Source organism: Chiloscyllium plagiosum, chromosome 30 (assembly GCF_004010195.1).
Source record: "Chiloscyllium plagiosum isolate BGI_BamShark_2017 chromosome 30, ASM401019v2, whole genome shotgun sequence".
In the NCBI taxonomy this organism is placed as follows: Eukaryota; Metazoa; Chordata; class Chondrichthyes; order Orectolobiformes; family Hemiscylliidae; genus Chiloscyllium; species Chiloscyllium plagiosum.
In genome coordinates this window covers 1,382,181-1,403,586 of record NC_057739.1, presented here as the reverse complement: position 1 = coordinate 1,403,586, position 21,406 = coordinate 1,382,181, and the positions used below count along the sequence as shown (strand labels likewise).

The 21,406-nt window shown below is 41.9% G+C and overlaps 1 protein-coding gene across 5 annotated transcripts in view; it reads right to left on the bottom strand.

The window, feature by feature from the left end:
• Positions 1–21,406, bottom strand: part of LOC122564689 (ectonucleoside triphosphate diphosphohydrolase 8-like) — a 129,976-nt gene that overhangs the window by 30,941 nt on the left and 77,629 nt on the right. For 4 of the 5 annotated variants that reach the window (XM_043719795.1, XM_043719792.1, XM_043719796.1 and 1 more), the window contains 3 exons: positions 19,915–20,074; positions 5,393–5,623; positions 4,607–4,879 (listed from right to left, as the gene is read on the bottom strand). In XM_043719795.1, the coding sequence (XP_043575730.1) occupies positions 4,607–4,879; positions 5,393–5,623; positions 19,915–20,074 (664 nt within the window). The remainder of the gene's footprint in view (positions 1–4,606; positions 4,880–5,392; positions 5,624–19,914; positions 20,075–21,406) is intronic. The other variant, XM_043719797.1, reaches the window with a different exon arrangement.

The following is a 21,406-nucleotide window of genomic DNA, read 5'->3' as shown; positions in this document are numbered from 1 at the left end:
GGGCAGGGCTTTCTTCTGGGACGGAGGTGACCTGTAAAAGAGGGACAGATTGCACCTGAATTGAATGGGGTCCAATTCCTGGCAGGGAGATTTGCTTGAGCTACTCAGCTGGTTTTTAACTAGTCTGGCAGGAAGGTAGGACACTAAACAGTAGTGAGCCAAGAGAGAAGGTTGAGGCCTCAACCTTCTCTCTTGGCTCACTAGTCAAGAGAGTCCCAATCTAGTGCCACCTGCCAGCACCTGGCCCATATCCCTCCAAACCCTTCCTATTCTTATACCCATCCAGAAGTTAAGAGAGCACATTAATGGTGGGTAAAAACACAGGGAACAAGGGAGGAGTAATGAATTAAACTGTATTTATTTCAATGCAAGAGACCTGGCAAATACGGCAGATGAACTCAGGGCATAGATGGAGGAAAATGACTGGGATATCATAGCTATTACAGAAACATGGCTGAGGGAGGAACTGGACTAGCAGCTCAATGTTCCAAGGTACAGATGTTTTGGAGAAGGAGAGAAAGGCAGGCAAGAGAGGAGGGGGAATGACGTTTTGATTTGATGATCACTTTGATGGGATTGTACTATAGGCCCTCCATTAATCAGCAGGAAATTGAGGAGCAACTATATGGAGAGATTGCAGATTGCTCTAAGAATAATTGTAATATTATGGGATTTTAACTTTCCAAACATAGACTGGGACTACCATAATGATAAGGGCTTGGATGGGAAGGATTTTGTTAAGCATGTTTAAGAAAACTTTCTCAACAAGATGTGGAAAGTCCTACTATGGAAGGGGCCAAACTCGATTTTCTCATGGAAAATAAGGCAGGGCACGTGACTGAGGTGTTAGTGCGGGAGCACTTTGGGACCTTGACCATAATCCTATTAGTTTTAAAATAGTTATGGAAAAAGATATGCCTGCCCCATAAGTTGAAGTTCTAAACTGGGGCAAGGCCAATTTTGATGGTATTGACAGAAACTTACAAAAGTTGACTGGGAACAGCTATTCGCAGGTAGAGGAATGTCTGACAAATGGGAGACTTTTAAAAGTGAGATAATGAGAGTTCAGTGTCAACATGTTTCTATTAGTGTGAAGGACAAGGCTGGAAGGAGTAGAGAACACTCAATGACTAGAGAAATTGAAGCTCTGGTCAAGAGAAAGGAGGAGTTGTATATCAGTAATAGGCAGCTGGGATCTCCTGATTTCCCTTCAAGAGGGAAATCAGGAGAGCAAAAAGGGGACATGAGATAGCTTTGAGATAGGACAAAGGAGAATCCAAAAAGATTTTCCAAATATAGTTAGAGCAAAAGAATAACGAGGGAGCGAATAGGGCCTCTTAAAGATCAATGAGGTTTTCTATGTGTGGAACAACAGGAGGTGGTTGACGTTTTATATGAACTTTTTGTGTCAGTGTTTGCTGTGAAGAAAGCCATGGAAGCTAGGGGACTTGGGAAAATAAATAGCAACGTTTTGATGAGTCTGCTTTATAGAGGAGGAGGTGCTTTCGGTTTTAAAATAGATAAAAATGGATAAATCCCCAGAACCTGATCAAGTGTATCCCAGAACATTATGGGAAGATAGGGAAGAAATTGCAGGACTGCCAGCAGATGTATTTATATCATCGATAGCCACAGGTGAGATGCTGGAAGGCTGGAAGGAAAAGCCAGGGAATAACAGACTGGTGAGCCTGACATCAGTGTGGATAAGTTGTTGAAGGGAATTCTGATAGACAGGATCTACTTGCATTTGGAAAGACAAGGACTGATTAGCAATAGTCAGCACAGCTTTGTGCATGAGAAAACATGGCTCATAAACTTGATTGAGTTTTTGAAGAGGTGTCTTGGAAGATAGATGAAGGCAGAATGGGAGATGTTGTCTGTGTGGACTTTAGCAACGCCTTCAACAAGATTCCACTTGGCAGAATTGTCAGGAAAGTTAGATCAAATGGGATCAGGGACAGCTAGCCAGTTGGATTCAAAATTGGTTGAAGGTAGGAGACCGAGAATGCTGGTGGAAAGTTGTTGTTTAAACTGGAGACCTGTGACCAACTGTGTGTCACAAAGATTGGTGCTGGGTCCACTGTTGTTTGTCATTTATGTGAACTATTTGGATGAGAATAGAGGAGGCGTGGTTTGTGCAAGTTTGGTAGTATAGTGGACAGCGAAGATGGTTATCTCAGAATACAACAGGATCTTGATCAACTGGGTGAGTGGGACAAAGCATGGCAGATGGAGTTCAATTCAGGTAAATGTGAGATATTGGGTTTTGGTAACCAAAGCAGGACTTACACATTTCATGGTAGGGCCCTGGGGAATGTTATCGAATAAAGAGACGCAGGGGTGCAGGTACATAGTTCCTTGAAAATGTTGTGACAGGTAGACAGTATGGTGAAGAAGGCTTTTGGCACGCTTGTCTTTATCAGTCAGGGCATTGAGCACAGGAGTTGGGACATCATGTGAGAGCTGTACAAGATATTGGTAAAGCCACATTTGGAGTACTGCATCCAATTCTGGTCATCCTACTATAGGAAGGATATTATTAAACTGGAAATGGTGTAAAAAAGATTTACAAGGATGTTACCAAGACTGGAATGTTTGTTTAACAAAGAAAGGCTGGATAGGCTTGGCCTTTATCCTCTGGAGCTGAAAATGTGTTCGTGGGTGGCACAGTGGTTAGCACTGCTGCCTCACAGCGCCAGAGACCTAGGTTCAATTCCCGCCTCAGGCGACTGACTGTGTGGAGTTTGCACGTTCTCCGAAAAACGCAGCAGGTCAGGCATCATTCAAGGAGCAGGAAATCGACGTTTCGGGCATGAGCCCTTCTTCAGGAATGATTCCTGAAGAAGGGCTCATGCCCGAAACGTTGATTCTCCTGCTCCTTGGATGCTGCCTAACCTGCTGTGCTTTTACAACAACACATTTTCAGCTCTGATCTCCAGCATCTGCAGTCCTCACTTTCTCCTCAAAGACTTTATCCTCTGGAGTACAGGAGGCAGAGGGTTTATATTATAGAGGTTTATAAAATCATGAGGGGCATAGATATGTTGAATAACTGAGGTATTTTCCAAAGTTAGAGGGCAAAGGTTTAAGTGTGAGAGGGGAAAGACTTAAAAGGGACTTGAAGGTGGTGCATATATGGAATGAGCTGCCTGAGGAACTGGTAGAGGTGGGTACAATTACAACATTTAAAAGATGTTTGGGCAGGTTCATGGTTAGGAAAGGTTTAGAGTGATATGGGGCCAAATGTAGGCAAATGGGATTAGTTGAGTTCAGGAAACCCGGTTATCATGGAAAGGTTGGACAGAAGGGTCTGTTTCAGTGTCTTCTGATTCTTTGTCTTTTTGAGCAGTTAAGACTGAACTAGAGTTCTAGTGGTCTGAAGACATGTGGGTCAGAACTAATAAGGAGGACAGATCTCTTTCCCTGAAGGGCATTAGTGAACTACAATGGTTTCATGAGTATCAATAGACTTCAAGTTTTTTAAAATTGAATTCAAATTCCACCATCCATCGTGGTGGTCTTGAACTCAGGACATCAGAACATTACCTCTCTAGATTACTTAGGGTGGCATTGTGCCTCAGTGGTTAGCACTGCTGCCTTATAGCGGCATGGACCCAGGTTTGATTCCAGCCTTGGGTGATTGTCTGTGTGGAGTTTGCACGTTCGTCCTGTGTCTGCATGGGTTTCCCCTCAAAATCCAAAGACGTGCATGTTAAATGAATTGGCCATGTTAAATTGCCCCAATAATGTTCATGGACATGTTAGTTAGGGGTAAATGTACTGTAATTAGGTGGGATACTCTTTGGAGGGTTGGTGTGGACTTGTTGGGCCGAAGAGCCTGTTTCCACACTGTAAGGATTCTATGATTCAACAATAAAATTAGGTCATTGCCTTCCTTTTTGTTTATCAAGTGCTTTCTTATAAACCATCCAATACAGTCCCTTCTCCATATTTCTCTGTATTTTATTAACAAAATCAATGCCATCAGTCAAGCATACAGTTACAAATCTGCATTGGTTTTCTGGAATTAATTTCACCCATTCCAAGAAGGGGATACTTTTTCCCGATTATTGTTTGTAAAACTTTAGAAAACCGTCCTTGACTTGCATAATATCTTTGCATCCTTTTTTGAATAAGCATGTCATATTTGCCACTCTCCAATCCTCTGGCACCTCCCCTGTATGTAATGAGGTTGTAAGCCTTCCACTGTCTCCACCCCCATTCCCTTTAGAATTAAATCATTCCAAAACCACAAGCCATCGTCTTAGGATAAGGGGTTGACCACTTGGACTGAGAAAGGAGAAATTTTCTTCAATCAGAGATTGCAACTCTTTGAAATTCTCCACATCAGAGAGCTGAGTGTCAAGTATTTTCTAGACCGAGATTGATAGATTTTCAAGATTAGTTAATTAACACAAGAATTGGAATTACGGTCATAAATCAGCCATGATCATATTGAATTTTAGACCTGCTCATTAGGGCTAATGGCCTTTTTCTGAACCATTTTCATCTGCTTTCAGCACTACCTTGTTGAAGGATGAATGGCACTGTGTGACCATTCTTCACTCAGAAACTGGGCAGTTGAAAAATATGAAAATTGTCTTACATAGAAGTTCCCATGAATTGCAGGTTGATAGACTCTGTCAAATGAGCAGGTGGTGCTCCTTCCACACGCTGTGAAATTGAAAATCGCCTTGAGCCCTTGGCTACATTTAGCTGGCTCTCCTGATCCAAACACAGTGAAATTTTGAGTCCCGTTATATGGTGATGGCTTCTGGGTAGAGGTGCATGGATTACCGAAGATGGAGTCCAAAGTCAACATTGTCTCATACCCTTTCAAATAGCATGGATTCTCGATTCGAGTATTTAAATCTTTCCCCTGAAAACAGAGATTGTCAGTTGTCTCTGAGAAACAAAACATCATGTTGAGAGAGTTTGGCAGCTTACACAGAGTATAACAGATCGCCGGGGCTGACTTACAGATTAAATTCAATTGAGGACTAGAGGAGTTTATACAAAGATCAGATACCTGTGGTGAGCCACTGTGAGATATAAGGGGTTTATGTATAGATTTACAAGTGCATGGGACTGAAGTACAGACTGGAATTTAATCAACACCGCAATGCATCTCTATATGAAATGGCAAATTATAGGGAACAACGTTGTAGTCAGTTAATAATGAAATATAAAATCAGCATAAAACAGAAATACAAATGGATTTCAGTGTGTGTGCAGGAAGCATGGGTGTGCTTATTCTAGACAATGTAACTGAGCCGACGTGGAGTGATTTGAATGCATAAAGGAGAATTGCCACTGACTGGTTCCTGTGGTTGCAGCGTTAGGGTTTAATGTGACATAAAGCCATTTGACGGAGAAAGAAGCAAGACCCTACCTTTAATAATGTGGCAATGTACTTTCTGATAGACTGCTGTTGGCCATAGCATGGGTAGCTTTGAGTGTAGATGGTGTAATTGTAGCCATACAAGTGGATATTCATCTTCGCAGGCATATTCCGGAAGACATTGTTTGGGATAAAGGTCAGTTGAGTGGATAAGCTCCCAAGGTCCAGCAATCCATAAGTCTGTATAGGTTCTGGGTGAATCCAGATACCTTCCCAGGAATACTGCAACAAAAAAAAGGGAACAACACTTCTCAGGAATGTTTTATAACTGATTGACAGCAGCGCTCACTTTTACTTCACTTTTCACAGACTTCAGTTCATCTCTTAATTGTGAAACAATTTATCTAAAGTCAGATGAGAGGATACGAGTGATTAGGGGAACATATGAGGCATGGTGTGGGGAGGCAGTGAAGGATGGACAAGGAGGAATATGGGCAACACTCAAAACACATGAAGGTGGTATGAGCTATGGTCATACCTGCCTCTAAAATCCCCAAATCCTGTGGGAAAACCCATTCATGAGGATGTCCAATCGGAAAAAAGTCACCCCTGCAAATAGAATGGAAGGAAACAGTGGGAAGCTCTTCTTCCCAATCACAGCTGTTTCTTGCTGTTAATGGTAAGGTGAGAGGTTAGGCCAAGGTAATAATCACTACATATCTACCACAATAGTCTTGATAGAATAAGTAATAAGGTGTAGCCAAGTGAAGAAACTTCAAATAAAAGGATAAGAGTAATCACCCCTCACAAAGTTTCTGATAAGGCTACAATGTTAATGAAATTGTTCACGACATGTTGGAGGTGATGGTAAGGGAGGGGAGTGAGTTGCAATGAAGGAGATTAACAAGATTACTCCCCAATGAGCGCATTAGGTGGAAAGTACATGAGACAATGTGATGGGGCAAATAGTATTGGTGCTCATAAAGACCCAGCACCAACAGCACATTGATGAATCTTTGAAGATACCAAAAAAGGCAGAGAGGGAAGCTGAAGGGTTATCTGAGAGTGTTACAACTGGACCCCAGGCAAAGTCTCTCAATTCATTATGGCTCCAAACAAGATACTCCAAATTTGTAAGGTCCTGGATGGAAAGGGATGAACTGTTTCTCACAACTATTTACCCAACTCTTTACTTGGTTTCAACAAGGTTATTTCAATAAGAATTCCTTGCCTTGTTGACAGACTTTAACTGAGCTTTCTTGATTTAACAAAGACTGATTTAATTAATTACTGAAAATGTGTTTCTGGAAAAGCGCAGCAGGTCAGGCAGCATCTAGGGAACAGGAGAATCGACGTTTCGGGCATAAGCCCTTCTTCAGGAATGAGGAAAGTTTGTCCAGCAGGCTAAGATAAAAGGTAGGGAGGAGGGACTTGAGAGAGAAAATTTCTCCTCATCTCCACACAGTCTTAGATTTGGAGTAGTTGATGACAACAGGAGAACTGTAGCTGACAAATAAGTGAACAACTTATTGATGCAGTCTTAGAAAATCAGTTGGATCCTTGGCAAATGCTATGTGAAATTAATGGAAAATAGTTAAATCTTAAGATACAAATAACAAGTCATCCTTGTAGGAAAAAAGTAGTCTAAATAGATTATACTGTTGCATCCTTTTCACTTGAGATTCAATTCCAGGATGTCAAAACTTAAGGTTGCATTCAGACAAGAGAGGAAGAGGATTTACAGCCATAATTCCCCTCTTGATAATTTTAGTTAAAATTAAAAGGTTATAACTGAATATGAAAAACAAATCCTTCCCAATCTGTTATTCTAAGTCACTAGAATGGAATGATCCCGATCAGTAAGACATGAAAAAATCATAATCTACCAGGATGTAGACATGTCAATCATCCTGTTCCTGCAATTGCCCATATGTTTCCTCTATCTCTTATAAACAGGATTAAGAACTGCTAAACTTATTATTAATGAAATATGAAAGTTTCAGTTTAAAATTAGGGATTGACAATTTAAGAGAGAGATGACAAAACATTTCTTCACTCAGGGTTGAACGACTTTGGAATTCCATTCCTCAAAAGGCAGTGGATCCAGAACCTTTCATTATTTTTTTAAGGCACAGTTAGATAGATTCTTGATTACCAATGCAATGAAACATCATCACTCATACAGAATTGAGGTTAAAATTAAATCAACCATGATCTTATTGAATGGCGGAGTAGGCTCAAAGGCCCGATTGGCCTACTCTTGTTTTTTGCTTGAAAAGAAGTGCAAACGTTAATTCCACCCAACCCCTCTTCAATAATCTTCCTTCCAAAATGTCAGGTCACTCATTCAGTGAAGAATCTAAATAATGAAGGTTTGAAGTTGCACTTATTACGGGGTGATCTCCACTGCAAATTAAATGACAATTCTGCCATGAGTTTTGTCAGACCCCATATTACAACAGACATCACAATCTCCCTGTTTTGTGGGCTGGCTGTAGACATAACAGGAAGGCATGAGTGTTGCTAGTGAGGGGAGGTAAGAGGGGCAAGAGAGTAGGGGTTTTCAAAAACAAGGGCATGGAGATTGCTTTCTGCAGGGCCATTCCACATCAATGTTGGGTTCTTCAAGTACATTACCTTTTATCTTAGCCTGCTGGACACACTTTCCTCATTCCTGAAGAAGGGCTTATGCCCGAAACATCGATTCTCCTGTTCCCTGGATGCTGCCTGACCTGCTGCGCTTCTCCAGCAACACATTTTCAGCTCTGATCTCCAGCATCTGCACACCTCACTTTCTCCCCTGAGTTAATTAATTACTAAATGCAAGAAGACTTAGGAACAAAACACAAATCACATAGAGTAAAAATGAGGTGAATCAAAAAAGATGAGTTTTAGAAAGAAACAGAAGTATGGATTTATATCGTAATTGCTTGCAAAGAGTGGATCATTGAATGTTACAGCCATTGAGTTAGAGATTTCTAATAGTTGGTCATTGACAGTTGTTTTCATGATTTTTAGTTTTGCAGTGATTTGAGATTCAATAGTTCTGAATCCTTTTGACAATGATTGAATTCCTATTTTCTTTTGTCTGGTTGCAGCACATGGGGTGAAAAGTTGCCTTCCTTTACCTGAAACACAGGTTCTTTGAATATGACCTTCTCAGCATGTTAATGCTTGGACCCAATTTAATACAGAACATGGAACAGAGAACAGTACAGGCCCTTCAGCCCACGATGTTGGGTCAAGTATTCAACTTAATCTAAGATCAACCTAACCGACACACTCCTCAATTTACCGCCATCCATGTAACGTCCAGCAGTCACTTAAATGTCCCTCATGTCTCTGACTCTACTACCAATGCTGGCAGTGTATTCCACGCAACCACCACTCTGTGTAAAGAACCTACCTCTGACATGTCCCCTATATCTGCCTTCAATCATCTTAAAATTATGACCCTTCCTGACAGCCATTTCTGCCCTGGGGAAAAGTCTCTGACTATCTACTCTATTTATGCCTCTCATTTCCTTGTACACCTCTATCAAGTCACCTCTTTCTCTTCTTCTCCCCAGTGTGAAAAGCCCAAGCTCACTCAACCTCTCTTCATAAGACAAGCCCTCCAATCCAGGCAGCATTGTGGTAAATCTCCTCTGCACCCTCTCTAAAACATCTACATCCTATAATGGGGTGACCATAACTGGAGACAATATTCCACGTGTGGTCTAATCAAGGTTTTATAGAGCTGTAGCAAAACCTCACAGCTCTTAGATTCAATCTCCCTGTTAATGAAAGTCAAAACATCCTACACCTTCTTAACAAGCCTAACACCTTGGGTGGCAACTTTGAGGGACCTATATACATGGACCTCAAGATCCCGCTGTTCCTCCACACTGCCAAGAATCCTGTCTTTAACTTTGTATTTAGCATTCAAATTTGACCTTCCAGAATAAATCACTTTGTACTTATCTAGGTTGAACCCCATCTACCACTTCTCAACCTAGCTCTGCATCCTGTCAATGCCTGCAATAGTCCTCGACACTATCCACAACATCATCGACCATTGTGTCATCACAAACTTACTAACCCACCCTTCCACCTCTTCATCCAAGTCACTTATAAAAACTACAAAGAGCAGAAGCCCAAGAACAGATCTCTGCGGGACACCACTGGTCACTGACCTCTCGGCGGAATACTTCCCAGCCATTACCACCCGCTGTCTTCTTTTGGCCAGCCAATTCTGTATCCAGACTGCCAAATTTCTCTATATCCCATACCTCCTAACTTTCTGAATGAGCCTTCCGTGGGGAACCTTATTAAATGCCTTACTGAAATCCATTTACACCACATCCACTGCTCGACCTTCATCAACATCCTCAAAAAACACAATAAGGCTTGTGAGGCATTATCTGCCCCTCACAAAGCCAGGCTGACTATCTTTAATCAAACTATGTTCTTCCAAATAGCCATTAATCCTATCTCTCACGATCCTTTCCAGTACGTTGTTTATCACAGATGTAAGACTTACTGATCTGCAATTCCCAGGGATTTCCCTATTCCTTATTCCCTTTCTTGAACAGAGGAACAACATTCACCTCCTTCCAATCATCCAGCACTACTCCTGTGGAGAGTGAAGATGCAAAGATCATTGCCAGAGGCACAGCAATCTCATTCCTCGCTTCCCGTAGTAACCTTGGACATATCTGGTTATGCCCTGGGGACTTACCTATCTGATGCTTCCCAGAATTTCCAGCACATCCACTTCCTTAATATCAATCTGTTCAAGCCTATTAACCTGGTCCACGGTGTTCTCACTATAAAGAAGGTCCCTCTCGCTTGTGAATATTGAAGCAAAAAACTCATTTTGGTCCACCCCTACCGTGTCAGACTCCAGGCACAAGTTCCCTCCCCTGTCCCTGATCACTCTCTTATTTCTCACATATGTATAAAATGCCTTTGGGTTTTCCTTAATCATTCCCACCAAGGCTTTTTCATGCCCCCTCCTATCTCTCCTCAGTTATTTTTGAGTTCTTTCCTCGCTACCCTGTAATCTTCTAAAGCTGTACCAGATCCTTGTTCCCTCAACCTTAAGTAAGCTTCCTTCGTCCACTGAACGAGAAGCTCCTCTCATCCTATCATCCAAGGCTCCTTCATGTTATCATTCCTTGCCTTTGTCAGTGGGACAAAGTTATCCAACACTCACAAGTGCTCCTTCAACATCCTCCACATTTTCTCTCTCTCTCAGACACACATACACGCACACACACACATCACTCTCTTTGGAAAGACCCTGCCTCTGACATCTCCCCTATACCTTGTGATAGCCATTTCTGCCCTGGGAAAAAAGTTTCTGACTATTCACTCTATCTATCATCTTGTACACCTTTATCAAGTCACTTTCCATCCTTCTTCACTCCAGTGAGAAAAGCCTGCGCTCCCTCAACCTTCCTACATAAAAACATGCCCTCTCTAAAGCTTCCACATAACCAAGTGGTTCTTAAACTCAAAGTCCCTGCTAATGAAAGCCTACACACCATAAGCCGCCTTAACTATCCAATCAACATGGGTGGCAACGTTGAGGGATCTATGGACATAGATCCCCAAGATCCTCTGTCTTTCCACACTGCCAAGAATCCTGCCTTTAACCATCCATTCAAATTCTGCATTCAAATTTGATCTTCCAGAATGAATCACTTCACACTTTGTGGATATAGGTGTGCTCGCTGACAACGCATTCATCCTAGGACACACCAAACAGAGACACCTATCAGAATTCCCAGAAGTATGGCATTCCAACCGGAACTCTATCAACAAACACAATAACTTGGATCCCATTTACCACCCCCTGAGAAAAAGAACAGGAAATGACACCACCATAGGAAATGATATCACTACAGGAAATTACATCACCAATCCAAGGAAAGCCAAACATATAAATGGAAAGCGGGCTACACCAGCAGTGCTTCATCTGGAAGCTCACTGAAGATTTTACCTAGTGTAGTGGCAAAACGTCTGAAAAGAAGCCTTCCAGCTCAGCGAGCAAACCTACACTCAGAACCTCAACCTGAGCTACAAATCTTCTCAAACCTTTTCCAGATTGAACTCCATCTGCACTAATCAGATCTGTGTCCAGTCAATGTCCCGTTGCAACCTACAACAGCCCTCCACACTATCCACCACTCCACCAATCTTCATGTCATCAGCAAACTGACTAACCCACCCTTCTTCTCTGTCATCCAAGTCATTTACAAAAATCACAAAAAGCAGAGTCCCAGAACAGATAACTGCAGAGCACCACTGGTCACCGAGCTCCAGGCTGAATACTTTCCAACTACTACCACCAAACTTTGAGAAGATTTGTAGCTGAGGTTGAGGTACAGGGTGTACGTTTGCTCACTGAGCTAGAAAGTTCATTTTCAGATGTTTCATCACCATACTAGGTAACATCATCAGTGAGCCTCCGGTGAACTGCTGGTGTTTTGTCCTACTTTCTATTTATGTGTTCAGGTTTCCTTGGGTTGGTGATGTCATTACCTGTTCTTTTCTCAGAGCATTATTTCAGTGAGCCACCACACACTGCAGCACAGAGGATCTACAAAGACCAGAGGAAAACTATCTATACTTTTCAAAAAGAATGGGTACCCAATAAACACAGTCTGCTGATTTCTCAGCAACAAACACAAACAAGCAGACAAAGCATGCCCAGAAACCCTAGCCACTCTCCCCTACATCAAAGACATCTCAGAAATGGCTGCAAAACTACTCAGACCCCTTGGCATCATGGTAGCCCACAAGCCCACCAACACACTAAAACAGCAGCTAATGAACTTAAAGGACTCTATACAGACAACAAGCAAAACAAAAATCATTTACAAAATACCTTGCAAGAACTGTATCAAACACTACATTGAATAAACAATCAGAAAACTAGCCACCAGGATACATGAACATCAACTAGCCACAAAAAGACATGACCCACTCTTACTGGTATCCTTATACTCAGATAAGGAAGGACACCGCTTTGACTGGAACAACACATCCATCCTAGGACAAGTCAAACAGAGACACACACGAGAATTCCTAGAAGCATGGCATTCCAACTAGAACCCTATCAACAAACACATTGACTTAGACCCCATTTACCTGCCCTTGAAAAAAAGAATAGGAAATGATGTCACCAACCCAAGAAAATCTAAATACACAAATAGAAAGCAGGGCATAGCACCAGTGCTTCATCAGAGATTCACTGATAATATCACCTAGTATGGTGATGAAATGTCTGCAAACGAACCTTCCAATTCAGTGAGTAAACTTACATCCAGAATATCCATCTACTACCACCCTCTGTTTTGTATGAGTCAGCCAATTCTATATCCAGACAGCCAAATTTCCCTGTATCCCATGTCTCCTTACCTTCCTAATGAGCCTATCATGGGGAACCTTATCAAATCCATGTACACCACATCCACTGCTCTACCTTCATCCATGTATTTTGTCACATCCCCAAAGAATTCAATATGCCAAGTGAGATATGACCTGCCCCTCACAAAGCCATGCTGACTATCCTGAATTAAACTGTAGTTTGTGCCAGGTGTGATTCCAGGCAGTGGAAGGATTTTCCATTGCCTCCAGTTTTGCTCGGTCTGCTTGCTGCCACACATGGCCAACTGCTGCCTTGATGTCAAGGGCAATTTCTTTCACTTCATCTCTGATTTCAACTTTTTTGTTCACGCTTAGACCAGTAAGGTTGTGATGATCACACTGTTAAACTCAAACGGAGCCTCAGCCAACATGTTACTCCTGAGCGGGTGTGACCTGAGAGCACGGTTGACTACACCCTTCATCACTTTACTGATGGTTGAGAGCAATCTGATTGGACAGTAACTAGCCAGATTAGTTTTGTCTTGCTTTTTGAGAAGAGGACAGACCTGGGTGGTTATTGAGTAGAAGCCATTGTTCAAGCATTAGTGTAAAAACTTGGTTAGGAACATAGCTAATTTTGGAACACATCTACTGCTGCACCCATAGTCTTTGCTGAATCTAGGACTCCTTGTCATTTCTTGATATCACGTGGAATGAATCAAAATGGTTGAGGACATGCATCAATGGCAGCTGTACAGGAGTCTAAATGGACATTTGCCACTTCTGGCTGATGATGTTTGCAAATATTTCAGTCTTGTCCTTTGCACTCGTGCTGGGTTCCTTCACCATTAAGAATGGGATATTCATGAAACCTCCTCCAGTAATTATGTGTTGAATTGTCCACCACTACTTACAAGTAGATGTGACAATTCTGCAGGGCTTTGATCCAGTCTGTTGGCTTTGGAATCACTTATCTCTGTCTATAGCATGTTGCTACTGCTTATCATTTATGTGATTCTCTTTTCTCATGTTTAGGTATGCCTGATCTGCTCCTGGCACTCTCTCTTGCAGCCCATTTTGATACAGGGTGGAGGAAATGTGAGACCATGAAGTTAGATTGTGATTGTTTACAATTCCACAATGTTGATGTCTCATAGCACCTCAAAGATGCCTAGTTTTAAGTATGTAAGTTAGCCTGCTAAGCTTGAAGGTTTGTTTTCAGACAGTTCGTCACCATACTAGGTAACATCATCAGTGAGAGTTCTGGTGAAGCGCTGGTGGTATGCCCCAACTCTCTGTTTCTAGGTCTTGGTTTCTTAAGGTGGGTCATGATTCTCTTTTCCAAGGGAAGGTAGATAGGGTCTCAATTGATGTGTTTACAGATGGAGTTCTGGTTAGAATGCCATCCCTCTAAGAATTCTCGTGCATGTCTTTGTTTCGCATGTACTATGTGTGTGTTGTCCTAGTCAAAGTGGTGTCTTTATGTATATGAACTAGTGATAGTGGTTCATGTCTTTTGGTGGCCAGTTGGTGTTCATGCATCCTGGTGGCAAGTTTCCTGCTAGTTTATCCGATGTAGTGTTTTGTAGTTCTTGCATGGTATCTTGTAAATGATGCTAGTTTTGTGGTAATATCTAATAGATCCTTTAGGTTCATTCGTCGCTGTTTAAGTGTGTTGGTAGTCTTGTCGGCTACATGATGCCAAGGGGTCTGAGTAGTCTGGAAGTCATTTCTGATATGTCTTTGATGTAAGGTAATGTGGCTATAGTTATTGGTTGCGTTGTATCTGCTTGTTTCTGTGGAATCAGTGGATTGTGTTTATTGGTTACACATTTTTCTTGAAAACGTTGTATAGAATTTTTTTCTGCTGTTTGTAGTTCTTGGGTGCTGCAGTGTGATGTAGCTCATTGAAATAATGTCTTGATGCAGCTCCGTTTGTGGGTGTTGGGATGATTGCTTCTGAAGTTACGTATTTGGTCCATGTTTGTTGTTTTTCTATAGATGTTGGTTTGAAGCTCCCCGTTAACTGTACGCTCAACTGTTACGACTAGGAATGGGAGTCTGTCATTGTTCTCCTCCTCTTTTGTGAATTTGATGCCTGTCAGGATATTGTTGATGGTGTTGTATGTTTCCTCTAATTTGTTCCATTTTGTGATGACAAAGATGCTGCCGAGTTTGCTAGATATGTTTTGACTCTATCCCACTTAGTAAGATTGTGTCACACAATGCAATGGAGGCTATTGTGAAGACCACAAATCATAACCAGGGTCACTTATATTGAACTTTAATTACAACATGTTATTTTTATAAAAAATACATCCAAAATGACTTCAAATACTTACAAATTGAAGAAATGGGCTGCAAAGTGAAGTGTAATCCTCTGTGATTAACTTTGTAAATATTCTTTTTCTGGTCATTAATTCATGGGCAACACAGTGGCACAGTATTTAGCACAGCTGCCTCACAGTTCCTCACACCAGATTTAATTCCAACCTTGGGTGACTGTCTGCGTGGAGTTTACTTGTTCTCCCAGTGTCTGCGTGAATTTCTACCGGGTGCCCTGGTTAGCTCCCACAGTGCTGGTTTGGTGGCTTAGCTATGCTAAGTTGTCCTGTAGTGTCCAGGGATGTGTAGGCTAGGTGGATTAGCCATGGCAAATGCAGGGAAAAGGGGAAAGGTTGAGGGGCCAGGTCCGACTGGGATGCTCTTCAGAGGGTCAGTGAGGCTTGATGGGCTGAATGGCTTCTATCTGCACTGTAGAGTTTCTATAAATCTATGAACATGATTATTAATAAAAGACAGCATCTGGGTGAGTGACATGTTTGTATTTTTTGCAGGGACAAAGATTAAATGTTAAAAGCTTCAACTCTGGTATGTGTTTATTAATGTCCAAATGTGTGGACTAGTATGCTGTGAAGGTCATAGCTCTGAGAACAGCCACTAAAACACCCCTGCACTGCAGGTAAAGAATAGAAAATTTAGCCAATGTTGAAATGAACCAGGACAAAGAAATTTTAAACAAAAATAGAAGCTGGAAAAGCTCAGCAGGTCTGGCAGCATCTGTGAAGAGAAATCAAAGTTAATGTTTTGGGTCCAGTGACCCTTCAGAAATGTTAATCAACTTACAAAGCAAAGAATCTCAAACTTGACATTCAACTACCAACATCAGTGCTACTGTTAACATCCACCGGAATTGATACCTTAATTCGTCTTCCAAATGACCCACAGAGGCTTTAACATTTTTGGGACTCAGTTCTCATTTCTAATCTGTGTATATGGGTGTTGTGTCATTATTTCCTGTTGTGTTTTGTAACTGAACTAATTCACTCTTTTATTAAATCAGGACAGCCTGGTTAAATTAGTTCCTTTTAAAACTTAACTTCATTTGATCTGGGGGAGCATAATAACGTGAGTTTTAAGAAACTCACGGAATCCTTGGGTGAAGGTGTTAAATTGAGGGAAGGCAAACCATAACAATATTAGGCAGAAACTGGAGAATGTTGAGTGAAGGCGACTGTTGAGGGTAAACCCATATTGGACACGTGGAAGTATTTCAAATGGCAGTTGATAAATGTTCAGGAGCAATATGTTCCTGTGAGAATAAAGGAAAGGTGTGGCAAGTTCTATGAACCTTGGGTGACCAGGGATGTCATGACCTTGGTCTAAAATAAAAGGAAACAAAAATAAGGTCCAGAAGAATGGGAACTGACAATGCCATAGAAGTATATAAGGAAAGTGGGAAATAACTTAAACAAGGAATTAGAAGGCTTAAAGGGGTCATGAAAAGTAATTAGCAAACAGAATTAAGAAGAATCCAAGACATTTTATATAAAGATAAAAAGTAAAACGGAGCCAGGGAAAAGGTTGGCCCACTTAAGGACAAAGGAGAGAATCTATGGGTGGAGCCCGAAGATTTCAGTGAGGTCCTTTGTGTTGATATTCACCAAAGAGAAGGAATTGGTGGAGGATGATCTCAGGGAAGGGATTGTCAAATTTCTGAGCCAAGTTGCTATTAAAAAGGAAGAGGTGTGTCTTAAATAGTATTAAGGTAGATAAGTCCCCAGGTCCTGATGGGATCTATCCCAGAATATTGAGGGAGGCAAGAGAACAGATTGTTGCAGCATTGACAGACATCTTTGCATCCTCTTTGGCTATGGTTAAGGTTCCAGAGGACTGGAGAGTAACTGATGTTATCCCAATGTTTAAGAAGGATACCAGGGATAATCCAGGAAATTTACAGGCCTGTGAGTCTCACGTCAGTGGTAGGGAAATTACTGGAAAAGATTCTCAGGAACAAGATCTGTATGCATTTAGGAGCAAATGGTCTTATTCGCGATAGACTGCATGGTCGTGTGCTGGAGAGGTCGTGCTTCACTAATTCGGCTGAGTTTTTTGAGGAGGTGATGAAGATGATTAAGGGAAAATGGTGATATCTACATGGACTTCAGGAAAGCCTTTGACAAAAGCTTTAGTTACAAAAGCTGAAGTCACATGGTATCAGATGTGCACTGGCAAGATGGATATAGAACTGGTTTAATCATTGCAGACAGAGGGTAGTGATGGAAGGATGCGTTTTGGAGTGGAAGGTTGTGACAGTGTTGGAACCTCCACTGTTCGTGGTCTACATAAATGATTCGGTGGAAAATGTGTTCATTAGTAAGTTTGCAGATTAAACAAAGATATACAGAATTGCGGATAATGAGGATGATTGTCAGAGGATACGGCAGGATATAAATCAGTTGGAGGCACGGGCAGAAAAATGGCAGATGGCATTTAATCTGGACAAATGTGAGGTGATGCATTTTGGAAGATGCAGGTGGAAATTATATAGTGAATGGTAGAAGCCTTAGGAGTACTGATATACAGAGGGATCTGGATGTGCAAGTTCACGGATCACTGAAGGTGGCAGCGCAGGTAGATATGGGAGTAAAAAAGGCTTATTGCATGCTTGTCCTCATTGGAAGGAGAACTGAGTATAAAGACAGGTAAGCTTTGCTGCAGCTTGATAGAACTTTAGTTAGGCCACACTTGGTGAAGTGTGTGTGCTCAAAACATTGACTCTCCTGCTCCTCAGATACTACCTGACTGGCTGTGTTTTTCCAGCACCACACGTTTTGACACACTTGGAATATTGCCTACAGTTCTGGTCACTATGCTACCAGAAGGATGCTTTGGAGAGGGTAAAGAAATGTTGCCTGGTATGGGGATTTTAGCTATGAAGAAAGGTTGGATAGACTGGGTTTGTTTTCACTGAAACCAGGAGATTGAGGGGTGACCTGATAGATGTTTAGAAGGAGGCGGAGCATGGTGGCTCAGTGGTTGGCACTGCTGCCTCACAACGTCAGGGACCAGGGTTCAATTCCCGTTTTAAGTGAATGTGTGTTTGGTGTTTGCACATTCTGCCTGTGTCTGCTCAGGTTTCCAAAAATGTGGAGGTGAATTGGCCATGCTAAATTGCCCATAGTATTCAGGGATATGTAGGTTAGGGGTATTAGTAGAGTAGTAGGGGAATGGGTGTGTGTGGGTTACTGTTCAGAGGGTCAATGTGGAGTTGTTGGGTCAAATGGCCTGTTTCCACAAGGTCAGGATTCTATTTTTTAAAAATTGTGAATGGTATGGATTGAGTGGAAAGTATGAGGCTTTTTCCCAGGGTAGAGGGGTCAGTTACCAGGGGACACAGGTTCAAGATCTTGGCATGGGTGTGGGAGGAGTTTAAAAGTGAAGAGTAAGGTGCGCAGGTTTTCACACAGAGGGTGGTAAGTGCCTTAAATGTGCTACCAGAGGAGGAGATAGAAGCAGACACAATTGCAGCATTCAAGAAACAGCCGGAAACATGAATAGGAAGGGAATAGAGGGACATGGATCCTGGAAGCAAAGACAGTTTTAGTATGGAAGGGCAAAAAGTGTCAGCGTAGGCTTGGAGGGCCGAAGGGCCTGTTCCTGTGCTGTATTGTTCCTTGTTCTGTATAAAGTGTTGGTTAGACCACGGATGGGGTGATGTGTGCAGTTCTGATATTCATATTATAAGAGGGGTGTGATAGCAATGGTGACGGTGGCAGAGAAGATTTACCACTATGTTGTGTGGGCTGGGGAGTTTTAATGATGCAGAAGGAGTTTACATACTGGTGTGTATTTCCTTGGAGTAGGGAAATGAGGGGGAGGCATGACTGACATGTGAAAATTTATGAGGTGCATAAATAGGCCAGATAAGACAAACCTTTTTCTCTGTTTTGGAGGAATCAATGACCCGGGGCATAATTTTAATGTCTGGGAGGAGGGTTAGAGGTGATATGATGAAAATTTGTTTTCAACAAAAGCATGGTGGGCATCTGGTAAGAGTGGGAGAGATAGACATTTAAAAAGTATTCAGATGTGAATTTTCAATGCCAAGGCATACATGGCTATGAGCCAAACAATGGAAGTTGGGATTAGAAAAGTTAGGCGGCTGTTTTTAGAACGTAGAACATAGAAAAATACAGCACAGAACAAGCCCTTCGGCTCACGATGTTGTGCCGAGGATTAATCCAAATGTAAAATAAAATAACCTAACCTATGCACCCTTCAATTCACTGCTGTCCATGTGTATGTCCAGCAGTCTCTTAAATGTCCCTAATGATTCTGCTTCCACCACCACCGCTGGCAATGCATTCCATGCATTCACAACTCTCTGCACAAAGAACCTACCTCTGACATCCCTCTATATCTTTCTCCTCATATCTTAAAACTATGGCCCCTCGTGCCAGTGAATCCTGCCCTGGGGAAAAGTCTCTGGCTAAGGCTGACAGGTCATAAGGTCTTTTTCTATGCTGTCGAGCTCTGTGTCTCAGTTAGTCGTGCATGTGCATATCAGGTATACCTATCTCATGTAAGAGGCAGCGATGTCTTAGTGGCATTATCGCTGGACTGTTAATGTTCTGGGGACCTGGATTTGCATCTCACCATCACCAGCAGATGGTGGAATTTGAATTCAATAAATATCTGGAATTAAGAATCTAGTAATGACCATGAATCCATTGTCGATTGTTGGGAAAATCCCATCTGACTCACTAATGTCCTTTGGGAAGGAAGTTGACATTCTTACTCAGTCTGGTCTCCATGTGACTCCAGACCCACAACAATGTGGTTGACTCTTAACTGCCCTCTGGACAATAATGCTGGTCTAGCCAGTGATGCTCTCATCCTGTGAATCAATAAAAACAAAGTTTCCAGTTTCCCACCTGGAGGAAGGATTTCAGAAGATAGTTCACAGTGATCCATCCAAAGGCTCCCTCCTGTGCTCCTGTGAGAATCCAAGCCTCGCAAAAATGAAATGGGTAGGATTGAATAGTTTTCTGAACTACATCAAGAATTATCCGGGACTGTGACCGGTTTTGCAATCTGTGTAACAAGACCAAATAAGATTATTAAATTATGCTCACCTCATTTGATAGAAATCAGAAATTTCTCACTATTTCATATTCTCCTAGATATTGAGGCTGTGTTGCAGAGAACATGCTAAGATTGTGACCATAGAATTTATATCCCAGTGCCAGGATGAGATCCCGTGTTTTTGGATATGGATGATATTCTCTGCCTATGGAGCCTATAGCCCAGACCTATGTTCATTGCCTATAACCCATTATGCCAGGTTCAGCAAAGACACATACATTTGTGAATAATTTGGCTACGAACCAGGATTATTGCCTGTGCCTATGAAATCTGTAGCCCAGAACCAGGATTACTGTGTGTACCTGTAGAACCTAAGGAATGAACTGCCAGAGGAAATGGTGGATGTGGGTACAGTTACAAAGTTTGAAGGACATTTGGATAAGTACATGAATAAGAAAGGCTTGGAGGGATATGAGCCAAACACAGACAGATGAGATTAGTTTAGTTTGGGAACATGGGTCGGCATAAACTGTTTGGTTCAAAGAGTCTGTTCTCCTGTTATCGCAGGAGAAGGATTATCATTGACGCTAATGGAACCTACAGCCAATGACCAGACTGATAGCCTGCGATTATGAAACCTATAACCCAGGACCAGGATTATAGCCTGTAGACCAGGACCAGGATCAGGGATATAGCCTTTGCAAATGGAACCTTTACCCCAAAACCAGGATTACAGCCTATTCCTATGGCAACTAACCCTGGACCAGGATCATAGCCTATGCCAATACAGCCTTTATCCCAGGACCAGCATTTTACATTTTACCAGCAGGTGGAACGTGATGCTCAGCACTAAAATGATAGTCTGTACAATAGGAACCTGTATCAGGTCCAGAATCATAGCTATTACTTCAGTGCAGTAATGGGACTTGGGAATCACTGACTGGACCAGAATTTACAGGCTGTTCCTATGTGCCCTTGAAAAGGTGGTGATGAGATGTCTCTTGAACATATGCTATTGGATCCTGATGATGATTATCATGGTCCTGCAATACTGGTCTGACCAGCTTGATTGAATTTTTTTGAAGAGATATGTAGATGAGCATAACATATCTACAGAGGAATAAATCCTCACAATATCTGAGGTATTCGGACATGCACTTGTGGTGCCACAGCTATGGACCAAATACTATGTCATGAAGTTGAAGGTGTGTACTTACTTTTAAAAGAGAGCATTCAGTCTGAACTGAAAACTTACAAGCACCTGTGTATATGATTAGATGGCAGTCTCAGAGTGTGCTGGAAAATATAAAAATGTTATGTTTGGCTGTGAAATGGATACCC